The 12,993-nt window shown below is 43.5% G+C and overlaps 1 protein-coding gene and 1 long non-coding RNA gene across 6 annotated transcripts in view; one reads left to right on the top strand and one right to left on the bottom strand.

The window, feature by feature from the left end:
* Positions 1-3,625, bottom strand: part of Tbc1d20 (TBC1 domain family member 20) — a 16,354-nt gene extending 12,729 nt beyond the window's left edge. Inside the window, exon 1 of one of the 2 annotated variants that reach the window (XM_031372252.1) lies at positions 3,427-3,625. In XM_031372252.1, coding sequence (XP_031228112.1) covers positions 3,427-3,493 — 67 coding nt within the window. In that variant the 5' untranslated portion in view covers positions 3,494-3,625. The remainder of the gene's footprint in view (positions 1-3,426) is intronic. The other variant, XM_031372251.1, reaches the window with a different exon arrangement.
* LOC116091161 overlaps positions 2,820-12,993 on the top strand; it is a 35,101-nt gene continuing 24,927 nt past the window's right edge. Inside the window, exons 1-3 of one of the 4 annotated variants that reach the window (XR_004118961.1) lie at positions 2,858-2,902; positions 12,033-12,277; positions 12,633-12,700. This is a non-coding gene — a long non-coding RNA (uncharacterized LOC116091161). Of the gene's footprint in view, positions 2,903-3,642; positions 3,757-12,032; positions 12,701-12,993 lie in introns of those variants that run through there. The other 3 variants (XR_004118959.1, XR_004118960.1, XR_004118962.1) reach the window with 3 other exon arrangements.

The raw sequence follows: 12,993 nt of genomic DNA, 5'->3' as shown, positions 1-12,993 counted from the left end.
GTTTCTCTCTGTAAAGCGCTGGCTGTCTTGGAATCGCCTGTTGCTGTGGTTTTTGAGACAGGGTCTCATCAGTCCTGGCTGGCCTGGAATTCAAGATTTCTGCCTGCCTCTGCCACCTGATTACTGGGATTAAAGGTGTGCCCACTGAGTCTGGCCAACTCTTCTCAATTCTGATTCTATAAAACTCAGGAAGCACAGGGCAGTGGTGGCGCTCGCCTTTAATCCCAGCACTTGGGTGGCAGAGCCAGGTGGATTTCTGAGTTCGAGGCCAGCCTGGTCTACAGAGTGAGTTCCAGGACAGCCAGGGCTACACAGAGAAATCCTGTCTCGAAAAACAAAAACAAAAAACTCAGGAAGCATATATGTGGCAGAATAAATTATTTAAGCCGGGCAGTGGTGGCGCAGGCCTTTAATCCCAGCAGTTGGGAGACAGAGGCAGGCGGATCTCTGAGTTCGAGGCCAGCCTGGTCTACAGAGTGAGTTCAGGCCAGCCAGGACTACATAGAGAAACCCTGTCTCGAAAAAACCAAAACAAACAAACAAACAAAAAAAGAATAAATTATTTAGTTTCCTTAGTTTCTGATCTTCTGGAGAAAGTTGTCCCATAGTAAGTGGCATTACTTTCCCGCACTCTACTGTGTGCCTGGCTCACTATGGAATACTGTAGATTTTCTGACTTTCCTTATAGCTCTGGGTGCTTCCCTGAAGAGGGTACACAAACTGGATTAGGAGTGCTGGCTGGCCACTTTGGGACACTGCCTTCCTTAACCTTACCTCCTAGTAGGTAAAGTTGGCAGAGCCATTAAGACTACTCAGTAGGTAAAGGTGCCTGCATACAAGCCAGATGACCCAAGTTCCATCCCCAGATCTCATAAGACTGACTTATGGACGTGTCCTCTGACCTCCACATTTACCCATTCGGTCACAAGCTAAAAGCTTAATGGCAGATGCAGAAGTAAGTCATTCCTACATCTGCCACCCCCGTACATCCTGTCTAGAGCCTAATGTGTAGCATATCACTGTGATAGAGAGAAAACAAGTCAGAGAACTCAGGTGAGCTAGGCACATAAAGTGTAGAGAAAGGCCAATGGCCAGCCTACACAACAGAGCACCAAGTCACCAACAACAACAAATTCACAAACAGCCTATTTCTACAAAGAGAAGAGTCACAATTATCCCTGGGGTTTTCAGGGAAAGATTAAAACGTATGTCTGCTAGCAGTTTTATTTTAAGGTAAATTCCAACCACTTCACATAGAAGAGGCTGCATGATATACTCCAAAGCTGATAGCTTCCAAATTCCTCTACAAATGAGGACTTGGCTATCATCATCATGATAAATAAAATGATTGTCCTAGAACTTTCACAAAATATGACAATTTCTATAAATAAACCCCAGATGCCTGAAAAATAACTAAGTCAACAAAGAAGAAGAATGACAATGGCACCCTTTCTCCTGCTTGCCAATACCTTCTTTCTCATGGCACTGGGACTGGAGATAAGGGCCTTGTAACATGGCAAATCAGTGTGTGCCAGTCCTGATGTAACCACTGGCCCTGACATGCCTACTTTAATAGGCCCTCAAAGCAGACCTTTCTCTTCTCCCTCCCTGGTACTAGAGGATAACCCACAGGCCTCACATTACACAAGCAAATGCCTGACTGCTGAGGTCTAGCCCTAGCCATAGCCCTAGTAACTCCTTTATTTCTCAGACAGGGTCTCACTATGTAGCTTCAACTTCCTCTGTAGACCCAGCTGGCCTCAAATTCACAGACATCTGCCTGCCTCTGTCTCTTGTGTACTGGGATTAAAAGTATGGGCTACTATGCCCAAGTGGTGCTAACATTTTACAGAAATATTATTTTGGTTTGGGTTTTAATGCTTCTGGGGAAATGTAAGCATTTTAAAATCCACTCTTAACTTCTGCTTAAAGACTATAAAGCTGTAAAAACTTTAAAGGCTGTTTAAGCAGTAAAGCTCTCTTGAGGCCAGTCTGGTCTATATCAGGAGCTCCAGGCCAGTCAAGGGTACATAGTAAGACCCTATTTCCAAAAACCATTAGCACTCTGCTTGCTTCCACAGCACATATACTGGAGCAACACAGACAAGAAAAATAATAGCACCACTGTACCTAACACTAGAGTGGAGATAGAAGATCCAGACAGGGCAACCCTCTGCTACAAATTAAGTTCAAGGCCAGCCTGGGCTCCACAAGACCTAAACGCAAAGGAAACATTAGAATAAGTAAATAAAGGGCCAGGTGGTGATGATACATGCAGAGGCAGAAGAGGCAGGCAGATCTTTGAGTAAGAGGCTAGAGTTCAAGAACACTCTGGGCTACACAGTGAGACATTATCTTAAGAAATCAAGCCAGGCAGTGGTGGCACACACCTTTAATCCCAGCACTTGGGAGGCAGAGGCAGGCGGATTTCTGAGTTTCAGGCCAGCCTGGTCTACAGAGTGAGTTCCAGGACAGCCAGAGCTACACAGAGAAACCCTGTCTGGAAAAAAACAAAACAAACAAACAAACAAACAAAAAAAAAACAAAGAAAAGCAGAGCAAACCAATCCACCATGAGTTTCTTCAAAGGAGGGCTCTTATAACTGGTAATTTGGTCACTGATTCTCCAATGTATTTAAAACCAATCTAAACTAGGAAAGATCCTTTGAATTTCCCTTTCCATCCACACAAGCTGAAGGGCCCAAGGTTTTGCAACCAAGACACAGCTGCACTGCAACAGGTCACAAGACTCATGTCACTTGGGACACTGACTATTATGCCATAAAGACAGATGTGGCACAGTCACCAGCAAAGGGTGTTAAAAATACCAAAGAGCTCAGGCGAGCCTCAGTTGTGGCCAGTATCATCGAAATAACAGAAAACAAGACGTGGGCAGATAGCAGGTCAGTTCCAATATGAGCATCACCTGTCAGAGGACTGGAACTAGATTAGCTCACCTGGTTCAGGAATTTTCACCATACGGGAAATGTATTCCAGAACACGTACACAATAAAACCAAGATTTCACAAAAATAGGTTAGACTGAAAGAGTATGGAAAACAGCACTGCTTTGTGCACAACTGAACACTAACATAGACGCCAAGGAAAGGGCCAGAAAGTAGCTGAACAGGGAGGAAGTGTGGGGTGTAAAGCTAGCTCACCGACCGGAGTTTCTGGAATTGGACAGTGGCGACTTTCCTTGAGTTTGTGTGTGTGTGTGCGCGTGCAGAGGGGAATTTTAGGGTCACGAATGCAGAGTGGAGGCCGGAGCTCGAGCAGCGGCCCAGCGCGGGCGATCCGCTCTGCGGACGTGGCTGGATGTGGCTTGGGTGAGGCCCCGCTCTTCCTCATCCGCCGCCGCCGCCCCCCTCAGGTCCCCGTCCGCAGCGCGGCCCTCACTCGTCGCCCCAGCCCGCTGTCCTCCGTACCTGCCTTCCCTGTGCCGCGGTCCCAGCGGCCGGCTGAGCCGTCGCCCTTTGAGGGCCGGAGGGCCATTCCGGGGGCCCGGGCCCCAGCCCGAGCCCCGGCTGGCGGCGGAGCCTGAGGCGCGGCTCCCACCGCGGACCTAACCCCAGTTCGGCCGGGGAAGGATAGTCTCCGTCGGCCTGCAGCGCGCAGGCGCGCAGACGACCACGCCCCCACGTGACATACGTTTTGGGGTTGGGCGGGGCTGGGGCGCGCGCATGCGGTTTGACAGCAGAAAGCTCCGGTGCGGAGGCTGGGCTCTGGGAAGCCGCTTGTACGCGCATGCGTGCCGGGTCAGTTTTGCCATTGCTTTTGCTTTTATTCGTGAAATAGTTATGAAAATTGAAAATTTTGATAATAATAGTTATGGAAATAATGAATCCACGAGGCTGGACCAAGATCTACGGTTATGCGCAGACTTTTGTTACCAAGGACCGGTCATACCTGGCTTCCGGAGTTTAGCGGGGACATCTCCGGGGAAGAGTGGTCATTCATGGAGATAGATATGGGGCACTGTTCCCTCACTGAGTTAGTTATGCGAAGCAGTGATCCTTCGATCAAAGTACTACAGAGCGGATCAGGTCTTTGAGCTCTTTCTCGCCTACGGTATTTCTAAGGATGCACACTCACTCATTCAAGCTCAATGACACCTTAGGTCATCCCCAAAGATTGCCTCACCTCCCAGATCCCCAAGTGAGGATGCACTCGTGAGTCTAGTGGTTTATCTCTAAAGCCTCCAGCTCACTGGTACTGTTTTGTTTGTTTGTTTTTGTTTTTTCCTTATATAAGTGTTGGTTCCTTCTGGTACCATATACCTTCTCTCTAGTTCAGATTCCAAGGGACACTTTTACTCCAAGACTTTTTTTCTTTTTCTTTTCTTTTTTTTTTTTTTTTTTTTTTTTTTTTTTTTTTTGTTTGTTTGTGGTTTTTAGAGACAGGGTTTCTCTGTATATCCCTGGCTGTCCTGGAACTCACTCTGTAGACGAGGCTGGACTCGAACTCAGAAATTCACCTGCCTCTGCCTCCCAAGTGCTGGGATTAAAGGCGTGCGCCACCACCGCCTGGCTCAAGACTTTTCTCTAAAGGGTCTTTCCAGAGGATCCCTAGCCAGCCAGTCTAGTTAGGCCAAAGGATGTGGATGAGCATTCCTGAGGTTGTCCTCTGGCTTCATGCAAAGACATTTACACACACACACACACACACACACACACACACACACACACACACACACTCACATAGACTTCCACAACTAAAGAAGTCTCATGGGGAATTTTTATGAGCAAAAAATATTACTCTGAAATTACTTTGATTTTTAAAACTAATATTTAATAAACTTAGAAATTCCCAAATTTAACTCTCCCTCAATTTCAACTGATGAAGTTTAAATTTTTTTTTGTTTGTTTTTTTGGTTTTTTGTTTTTTGGTTTTTTTTTTTGGTTTTTGAGACAGGGTTTCTCTGTATAGCCCTGGCTGTCCTGGAACTCTGTAGACCAAGCTGGCCTCGACCTCAGAAATCTGCCTGCCTCTGTCTCCCAAGTGCCACCACTGCCTAGCAAATTTTTAATTTTTAAAAAAATGTTATTCCCAATCTCCCAGGTTATAATGATCAATTCTTTGATCCTATTTCTAGGCTGTGTCACGGTGGCAGAGCACTTGTCTAGCACATAAGGCCCAGAAGGCGTTTAATATAGAAATGTTTCTTTTGGAGCCAAGACACCATACTTCCATGCACTATAAGAACATTTTACAATCTGGAGTTCTTTTATTTTTCTTTACCTATTGAGCCATGAATTAATTCATAGGGGCTGGGCTCCACTAGCTCAGGTTCTGTTTCCACAAAGTGAGCTTCTTGAATGGAGTGGGCTAAGCCATGTTCCTTTCTCTCTGGCTTTCTTTGTCTAATCATTTCCTTTACTCATTTTAAGAAACTCAGCACTTAGAGCCCTAGAGTACTTAATACACTCAACAGACACACTAATTCTCACAGCAAATATGTGTTGTTTGCAACAATGCCAATAAGCAACACTGCAGTTGCTCCCATTTTTGCCATGGTAACATTTGGGGGCCATTTTTTATAGAACAGGACCTATTCCAATATTTTCTTTTCTTTAGTTTTTCGAGACAAGGTTTCTCTGTATAGTCTTGGCTGTCCTGGAGCTCACTCTGTAGACCAGGCTGGCCTTGAACTCAGAAATCCGCCTGTCTCTGCCTCCCAAGTGCTGGGATTAAAGGTGTGTGACACCACCACCCGGCTTCCAGTATTTTTCTAGAGACCATGTATCAGATGTCTCTTTGTGTTTGATAATTAGGTTCTGACCAAAGGAGCATAAGGTTGTTTGGCTATTTATTTACTTCTTTTGTGTGTGGAGGATGAATCCAGGCCTTGCCCATGTTAGGCAACTGCTCTACCACAAAGCCCTGTTCAAGGCCCTAATGAAATCTTTCAAAGTATTAATATAGCTTAAGGTTACAACTTAAAAATCATAAGTCTAAATTATTTAAATGCACATTTGTCACTGAAACACAAAAATCATCTGTTAATGGCCAGCCATGGTGGCATAAGCCTTTAATCCCAACCCTCTCAAGGCAGAGGCAAATAGATATTCCTGGGCATTCAGGCCAGTCAGGACCACATGGTTTAATTGTCAAATAAATAACAATATGGGAGAAGGGGTGGAAAAAATAGCTCAACAGTTTTGGAGTACTTTTGTGTTGCTTTTGCAGAGGATTCAACTTCTAGCATCTACATGGAAACTCACAACTGTCTAACTTCAGTTTGAGAGAAGATCTGATGCTCTTTTCTGGTCTCCAGGCATAAATGTGGTACACATAAATACATGCGAGCAAAACATTCATACACAAAAATACCATTTATTTATTTTATATATATGACAAGTACACTGTAGCTGTCTTCAGACACACCAGAAGAGGGCATTGGATCCCATTACAGATGGCTGTGAACCACCATGTGGTTGCTGGGAATTGAATTCAGGACCTTTGGAAGAGCAGCCAGTGCTCTTAACCACTGAGCCATCTCTCCAGCCCACAAAAATACTTTTAATTGCATTTATTTATTTAGTGTGTATATGTGTGGGTACAGAATGCCATAAAGAGTGTGTGGAAGTCAAGGGACAAGACCAGAGTTGGTTCTCTCCTTCCATCAAGTGAGTCCTGGGAATCAAACCCAACTCAGGCCATTAGATTTGTTAGTAAGTAACCTTTACCCACTGAGCCCTTCCTCAAACTTCTCTGCTTAGAAGTGGAGACATGCTAGCCTTGAACTGGCTGCTAACTGAAGATGAACTCTTGATCCTCCTGAGCTATATGTATGGAATTACAGCATTGCTACCAAGCCCAAACTTATGGGGTACTAGCTCTTGAAATTCAGGACTTCATTAATGCTCGGCAAGCACTGTAGCAACTGAGCTACATCTCTAGCCACAAATTATACAAAATGCCCTAAGAATCTACTTTTTTTTTTTTTTTACTATATTTACAAAGATTCTATAATTCACTGATATTAACACCCAAGGGACAGAGATACCCTGTCTCGAAAAACAAAACAAAACAAAACCTAAAAACACCCAAGGGCTAGAGATGTAGCTCAGTGCTAGAACATGTCAAGGCCCTAGATTTTTCTCTGTTGCAAATAAATACTAACATGGAAGTTTGGCCCAATTCACCTTTATTCTGTATCATCACCAAGAATCAAGGATGTTTCATGCTTACAGACAATTAAGTTATCTATCCCACTTGGAAGTATGAAAAATGAGATCATCCCACCTGGGAATAACCTGCTTGAGCAATTTGGGTCATAGTACATATGCCTGTGCTGATCAGTGAAGCAGCCAGGTTCTGGATCCTTGCCTTCAGTGGTGTTCAGTTAGTGAGTGATTCCTCTCTTCCCTAGCACCTGTGAGAACCGAGTCAACAGTAACATCTCAGAAAAACACTGGGAGGCCAGGAATTTCTGTTGAGCTTAATAAAATAAGCTCAGGAACTTTGGGAAGGTGGTGGAACTCTTGCCCCTCTGGAAGGGAGAGGCTAATTAACATTCCTTAGACCACAGGGTGAGAACCAACCTGCCCATGGGGACACATTCCGCAGGGCCAACCTTTGCCCACCTTCAGACAAGGGAAGTCTTTGCCACCTCATTCCCTGAAGACCAATCAGTTTAAAAGGTCACACTGTTTTGCCAATCACATTGTGTCTAATGTCTGCTGCCCTAAAAATTGTATAAAAGCTCAGTGAACAAGCTGTGCGGGGTCGCCTCCTCTCCTTAGGGTCTAGGACGGCCCCAGTGCACTAGAACAATAAAAATTGTCTTGCGTTTTGCATCAATCAGGCTCCACGTGGTTCACTCGGGATCTCCGGTAAGGTAAGGCCCGACAGAGTCTTACACATCATAACACAGGGCCAAACTTTGTGGTCATTCTGAGGCTAAGGCCTTCTCTCCACTGAATGAGGATGGTTAAGTTGGGAAAAAGCACTTGCCATCATGTACCAAAGTAGAAAAGAAGTATCTGTGGAGAGCCTTTTAGGGTGCTGAGATTGGCCAAGGACAAGAAAATGGTCTTCTGGCAGGAATGTGACATTGGCCATGACAAGGAAGTAAGCTCAGGCAGGAATCTGACTTTAGGTCATAATAAGGAAGTAAGTTTTGGCAAGGATCTAACCTTAGGCTATGATAGGGAAGTAGGTTAAGGCAGGAATTGTAAGCTTAGGGTGGCACAAAAGTGGGCTTCAGGCAAGATTTTAGGCTTGAACAAGGAAGTGGGCTCAAGTATTTTGGTCATCATGACAAGCCCTTTTAAACTACTGTCATGAGAGTAACCACAGGACTCTGCTTACTGCCAATTGATATGCTTAAATGTGATATGCTTAGTGCTGTCTATGTATCAATTTATTCTCTTTAATGTTCTCTAAATGTTTAGTGGTTTTTTTATAATTTATTCCTTCATTTACATGTTATTTGCTTGCATGTTTACGTGCACCACATGTGTACAGGAACCTTCAGAAGTCTAGAGGGTCTCTAAATCCGGTGAAACTGAAGTTGCTCCATGCCATGTGGGTGCTGGGAACCAACAGGGTCCTCTGCAGGAGCAGCAAGTGCAAACCATGAAACCATTTTTCCAACCTCCAGTACTTTATTTATTGAGACAGGTTCTCACTGTGTAACCCTGGCAGTTTTGCCTGCCTCTGCCCAGGTACTGAAGTTAAAGGTGTGCACCACCTTATTTGTTATGTTAGTGAGTATTGGATTTGTGGGCACATGAACATGGGAGGTCAGATGATAATCTGTAAAACTGGTTCTTTCCTTCCTTCATGTGGATCCAGGGAATCAATTCTGGCTACAAAGGAGAGATAATCTCTTATGCCAAATGGAAGCATTACCTGTCAATAAAATGCTGGTTGGTCAATGAGCTTAGGCAAGATTAGGAAGGTGGGACATCAATCAGAGAGTAGAGCTGGGGAAGGAAAGGTCAGGTGCTAGGAGCAAGAGATTTCACTCCAAACTCTGAGCAGAGAGATACATGAAACTGAGAAGGTAACCAGCCATGGGGCATGCTAAGAATAGAATAAACTGGATTATTGAGATAATTAGCTAGTTAGGAACAGTGCCCAAATGATTGGCCTAAGCACTTATTCATATATAAGAAGTCTCAGAATCCTTATTTCCTAGAACAAAGTGGATGGGTGGAAAAACATGAGGTATAGATGGCATTAAAGACACCTTGCACAACATGCACTTTTCAGGCTGAAACCATCTCAGTGCCCATTTTCTTTTTTAAATTTTCTTTTAATTTTTTTGTTTTTTGAGATGAGTAGAACTGGTTCTTTCCACGGTGAGTCTTGGGGATGAGACTCATGGGTGAAAACAGGTGCCTTTACTTGCTAAGCCATCTTATTTGCCTCCAGGAAGTCTTTTTAAGTGTCCTGATAGTTATGAATTTGGCACAGGGAGGGTTTACAACCACTAAGTTACACTGTGCCTCTACATCTTTGATCTTGCAGGCTGACTTTTATTGTTTTTTTTTTGTTTTGTTTTTGTTTTTTTGAGACAGGATTTCTCTGTGTAGCCCTGGCTGTCCTCAAACTCACAAATTCACCCGCGTCTGCCTCCCCAGTGCTGGGATTAAAGGCGTCTGCCACCACTGCTTGGCTTCACAAGCTGATTTTTGTTAATTGCTCTCTATCATATCACTGTTCATTATTTGATAGTTCCTATGAATGACATCAGATTCTAATTTGTGCAAGATTGCTTCTTGGAAGTGCACGAATATTGTCCAAAAAGTGTTAGCAAAAGCTGGTTATCTCATGTAGGATAGCAGAAACTCAAGGGTTTTCAGGTTACGTAATTAGGCATGCCTTTCCTTCTGCTAGCACTGTAGGAGTTGAGGTGAGGCAGCTAAGTTTGTTGTGGCTAAGGTCAAACCCCAAGCACAAGCTTCGAATTCTTCTGACACTGCTGATGGGGCATGCAGAGTGGTTTTCTCTTATTGTTCCTTTAGCCTCCTGTTGCCATCTTCTGAGGCCCTACGCCTGCCCTTGTCCTTGCCCTTAGTATGCATCATTCAATGCTTATCTGATTAGCACTGATAGGGTATGGAGCACTGTGCTGCATCTACCTCAGTCTTCTTCAGGAACTGTGTCCCTGGGACTTAGTGCTCCCTCACCCCGACCCGTAGCTGGGATTCTGGACCCCGCACACATTTCTGTCCCTGCTGAGGAGTGGTTGTTTTCTTCACCCTCCAATTTTGGGCTTTTGTGTGGAGGGACAAAGGACAGTGAGGTTTTTCTTAGACTTTTAAAAGATATTTCATTTTTGGTGTGGTTTGTAGAGAAAACATGAGGAGGGGGTAACCCTTGCAGTGCCAGGGCCCTCCTTTTCATCTGTGTCACATCTCATCTGTGTCACATTTGTTCTCAGATCACTGGTTCTCTCTGCTTCTACCTCGGGCTGGCCTTTCTTTACTTCTGACCTCTCCTCTTCAGAAGATTCTGCCTACCTCTAAGGTTCCAGAAGAGGAAGCTGGTCATCCCCCGCACCTTTCAACTGGGGCACTGTCTACAAGTGGACTTTGATAAGCTTTGAGGCAAGAGACATGATTCTGAAATGTTCTCTGACTGGAAAGTTTAGGACAAACCTGAAGTCAAGGAACAGAACAGCATAAGAGACTGTTTGCTACGTGAAAACAGAAGCACCAGGATGGTAGCCTGCACAAGGAATTTTGGCCATTGGAATGGTGGGAAAGAATATATTCAAAATAAATATCCATTTATTAAAATTTAGGTTGTTTTTTTATGTCTTAACCAGAATGATAGTGTTACATGTACATAGGTCTACTATGTTAACAATAAAACATATCAAAACAACATGCACAAAGAAGTATTTTTCAATGTTAGCCATTATTAACTTTTCATAGAAAGTGTTCAGTGCTTCTAAACTTATCCTGTTCCCAACACTACCACACCCATGCTTTCCCCATCACTAGTTCTTGATTCTGGCGTTCTGGCTGGTCAGAACAGTCTTCACTATCTCCATGGTGACTGCAAGTTCTCACAGCTGATCCAGTGATGGATTTATGCTAACTTTTCCCCATTCTCTTAAAAGTTAGTTCATTTTTGTTGGTTTTCCCATTTTATTTTTAAAAGCTTTTAACATTTGATCCTCTTACAGTTTCGCCAATTACAATGTATTATTTAACTAATAAATATGAAGGGGAAACACATGTAACCATTTCCCCAATAAACACTGCTAGACTCTCTGTGCAGCAGACTTCCATTTTGTTCTGGCCAGGAAGCCTCAAACTCAGAACTGATTTCAATTGTTAGAAAACAAAGAATTATATCAGATGTGGAGGTGCATACTTGTAATCCTTGCACTGAGGAGGGTTTCTACAAGGGCTAAAACCTTGTCAAGAAACAGAGAGGCTGGAGAAGGTGCACTCTCATATTGCTTTTCTGGAGGACCCAATTTCAATTCCTGATATCCACTTTGGGTACTCACATTCTTATGCACATACCAACACACAAACACATAGTTAAATAAACCTTTTTTAAGTGATCATAAAGCACAAGATTTCTCTGGTAAATACATGTAATGGTCCTCTATAATTGTTCTGTATCCACTCAATTTAGATTTGAAAGTCCCCTGAAAGAAAAATATTAGCTTTGAATTGAAGGACAACTTCTGTCATGTTTCCCTAAATAAGAGCATACTTGCCAGGTGCTGGTGGTGTATGTCTTTAATGCCAGCACTTGGGACACTGAGGCAGGTTTGGATCTGTGACTTTGAGGCCAGCCTGATCTACAGAGAGAATTCCAGGACGGCTAGGTCTACACAGAGAAACCCTGTCTTGAAAGTAATTATCCATTATATTTAGACATTATCCAGAGGTGGCTTACAAGCATGTGGGAAATGTACAAGATTAACTACAATGCCATTTTACAGAAGGAACTCAAGGTTAGGTAGATTCTGGTATCTGGAGTTGAGTGGGGTTCTAGAACAAATCCTTCATAGATACAAGAGATGAATGATTATATTTCACGCACCTTATGATTTTAGGTTACTTCAAATGATTAAAGGCCTTCAGTTTCTGCTGAGAGAGCATGGTGGATTACACTATGGGTCTTGATTCTTCACTGCCTGAGAAGACTATATATCATATCCTTTGCCATATTACTTCCAATAGCTCTCCCAACACGAGATGCACACATCCTTGTCTCACCAATGATGGGCTTGATTGATGACTTGTGCCAACAAGGTGGCACATGCCTATGTGACTTCATCTGGTTCCCCATGGAGAACAGGTAGCTAGCTTCAACATGTAACTCAGAAGGAACCACCTGGAACAAACTTGAACCTGATGCAAAAGGAGATGCCCAATCCACTTGAAGATAAATCTCAGCCTTGAGCAATTGCCCTAGAAGACTAAGAGTCCAAGACAATAAAGTGAAAGCAAAAGCAAGAGAAAGACAGTCTGTTATGACAAAACAGAAAGGGGCTCAGGGCTTCCTTGAAAGCACAGCTGTTACTATTCACAGCACTAAGGAAACAGAAAGAAGGCATGGAATAGTTTAAGAGCCATTTCCTAGTAGGGTTTCCTGTGCTATCATAACGCTATTTACCAGAGGCAATTATAGTGAATACTTTGTTTTCTTCCAGATGTTTTCCCAGAGGCAGCCTCTACAAATATCAGGGGACTGTTGCAGTTTCTACTTGAAAACCCCAAGGTAGGGTCTCTGCCTATCTGTTTGTCTCTATCTTCTCAGGCTCATTTGTATCTAGTCTTCATTATGTATTTGTTCTTCAGGATAAACTCTTATCTTCCTTTGAAAGGTGGAGATTTCTCTTTTTTCTTTAATATGGGCCTTCTGTTTTTAAAGTAAACTGTGGTATGCTATAGGGATTAAGAGCAGTAAGTGACAGCCGGGCGTGGTGGCACACCTTTTAATCCTAGAAAACTATTTTACTAATAACAATGGTCTCAAATATACATCTGTGCTAAAATGTCCCAGCTGTACTA

The sequence above is a fragment of the Mastomys coucha genome, unplaced genomic scaffold (genome assembly GCF_008632895.1).
Source record: "Mastomys coucha isolate ucsf_1 unplaced genomic scaffold, UCSF_Mcou_1 pScaffold15, whole genome shotgun sequence".
In the NCBI taxonomy this organism is placed as follows: Eukaryota; Metazoa; Chordata; class Mammalia; order Rodentia; family Muridae; genus Mastomys; species Mastomys coucha.
The sequence above is the reverse complement of the archived record's forward strand: the minus strand, read 5'-3'. Positions and strand labels throughout refer to the sequence as shown.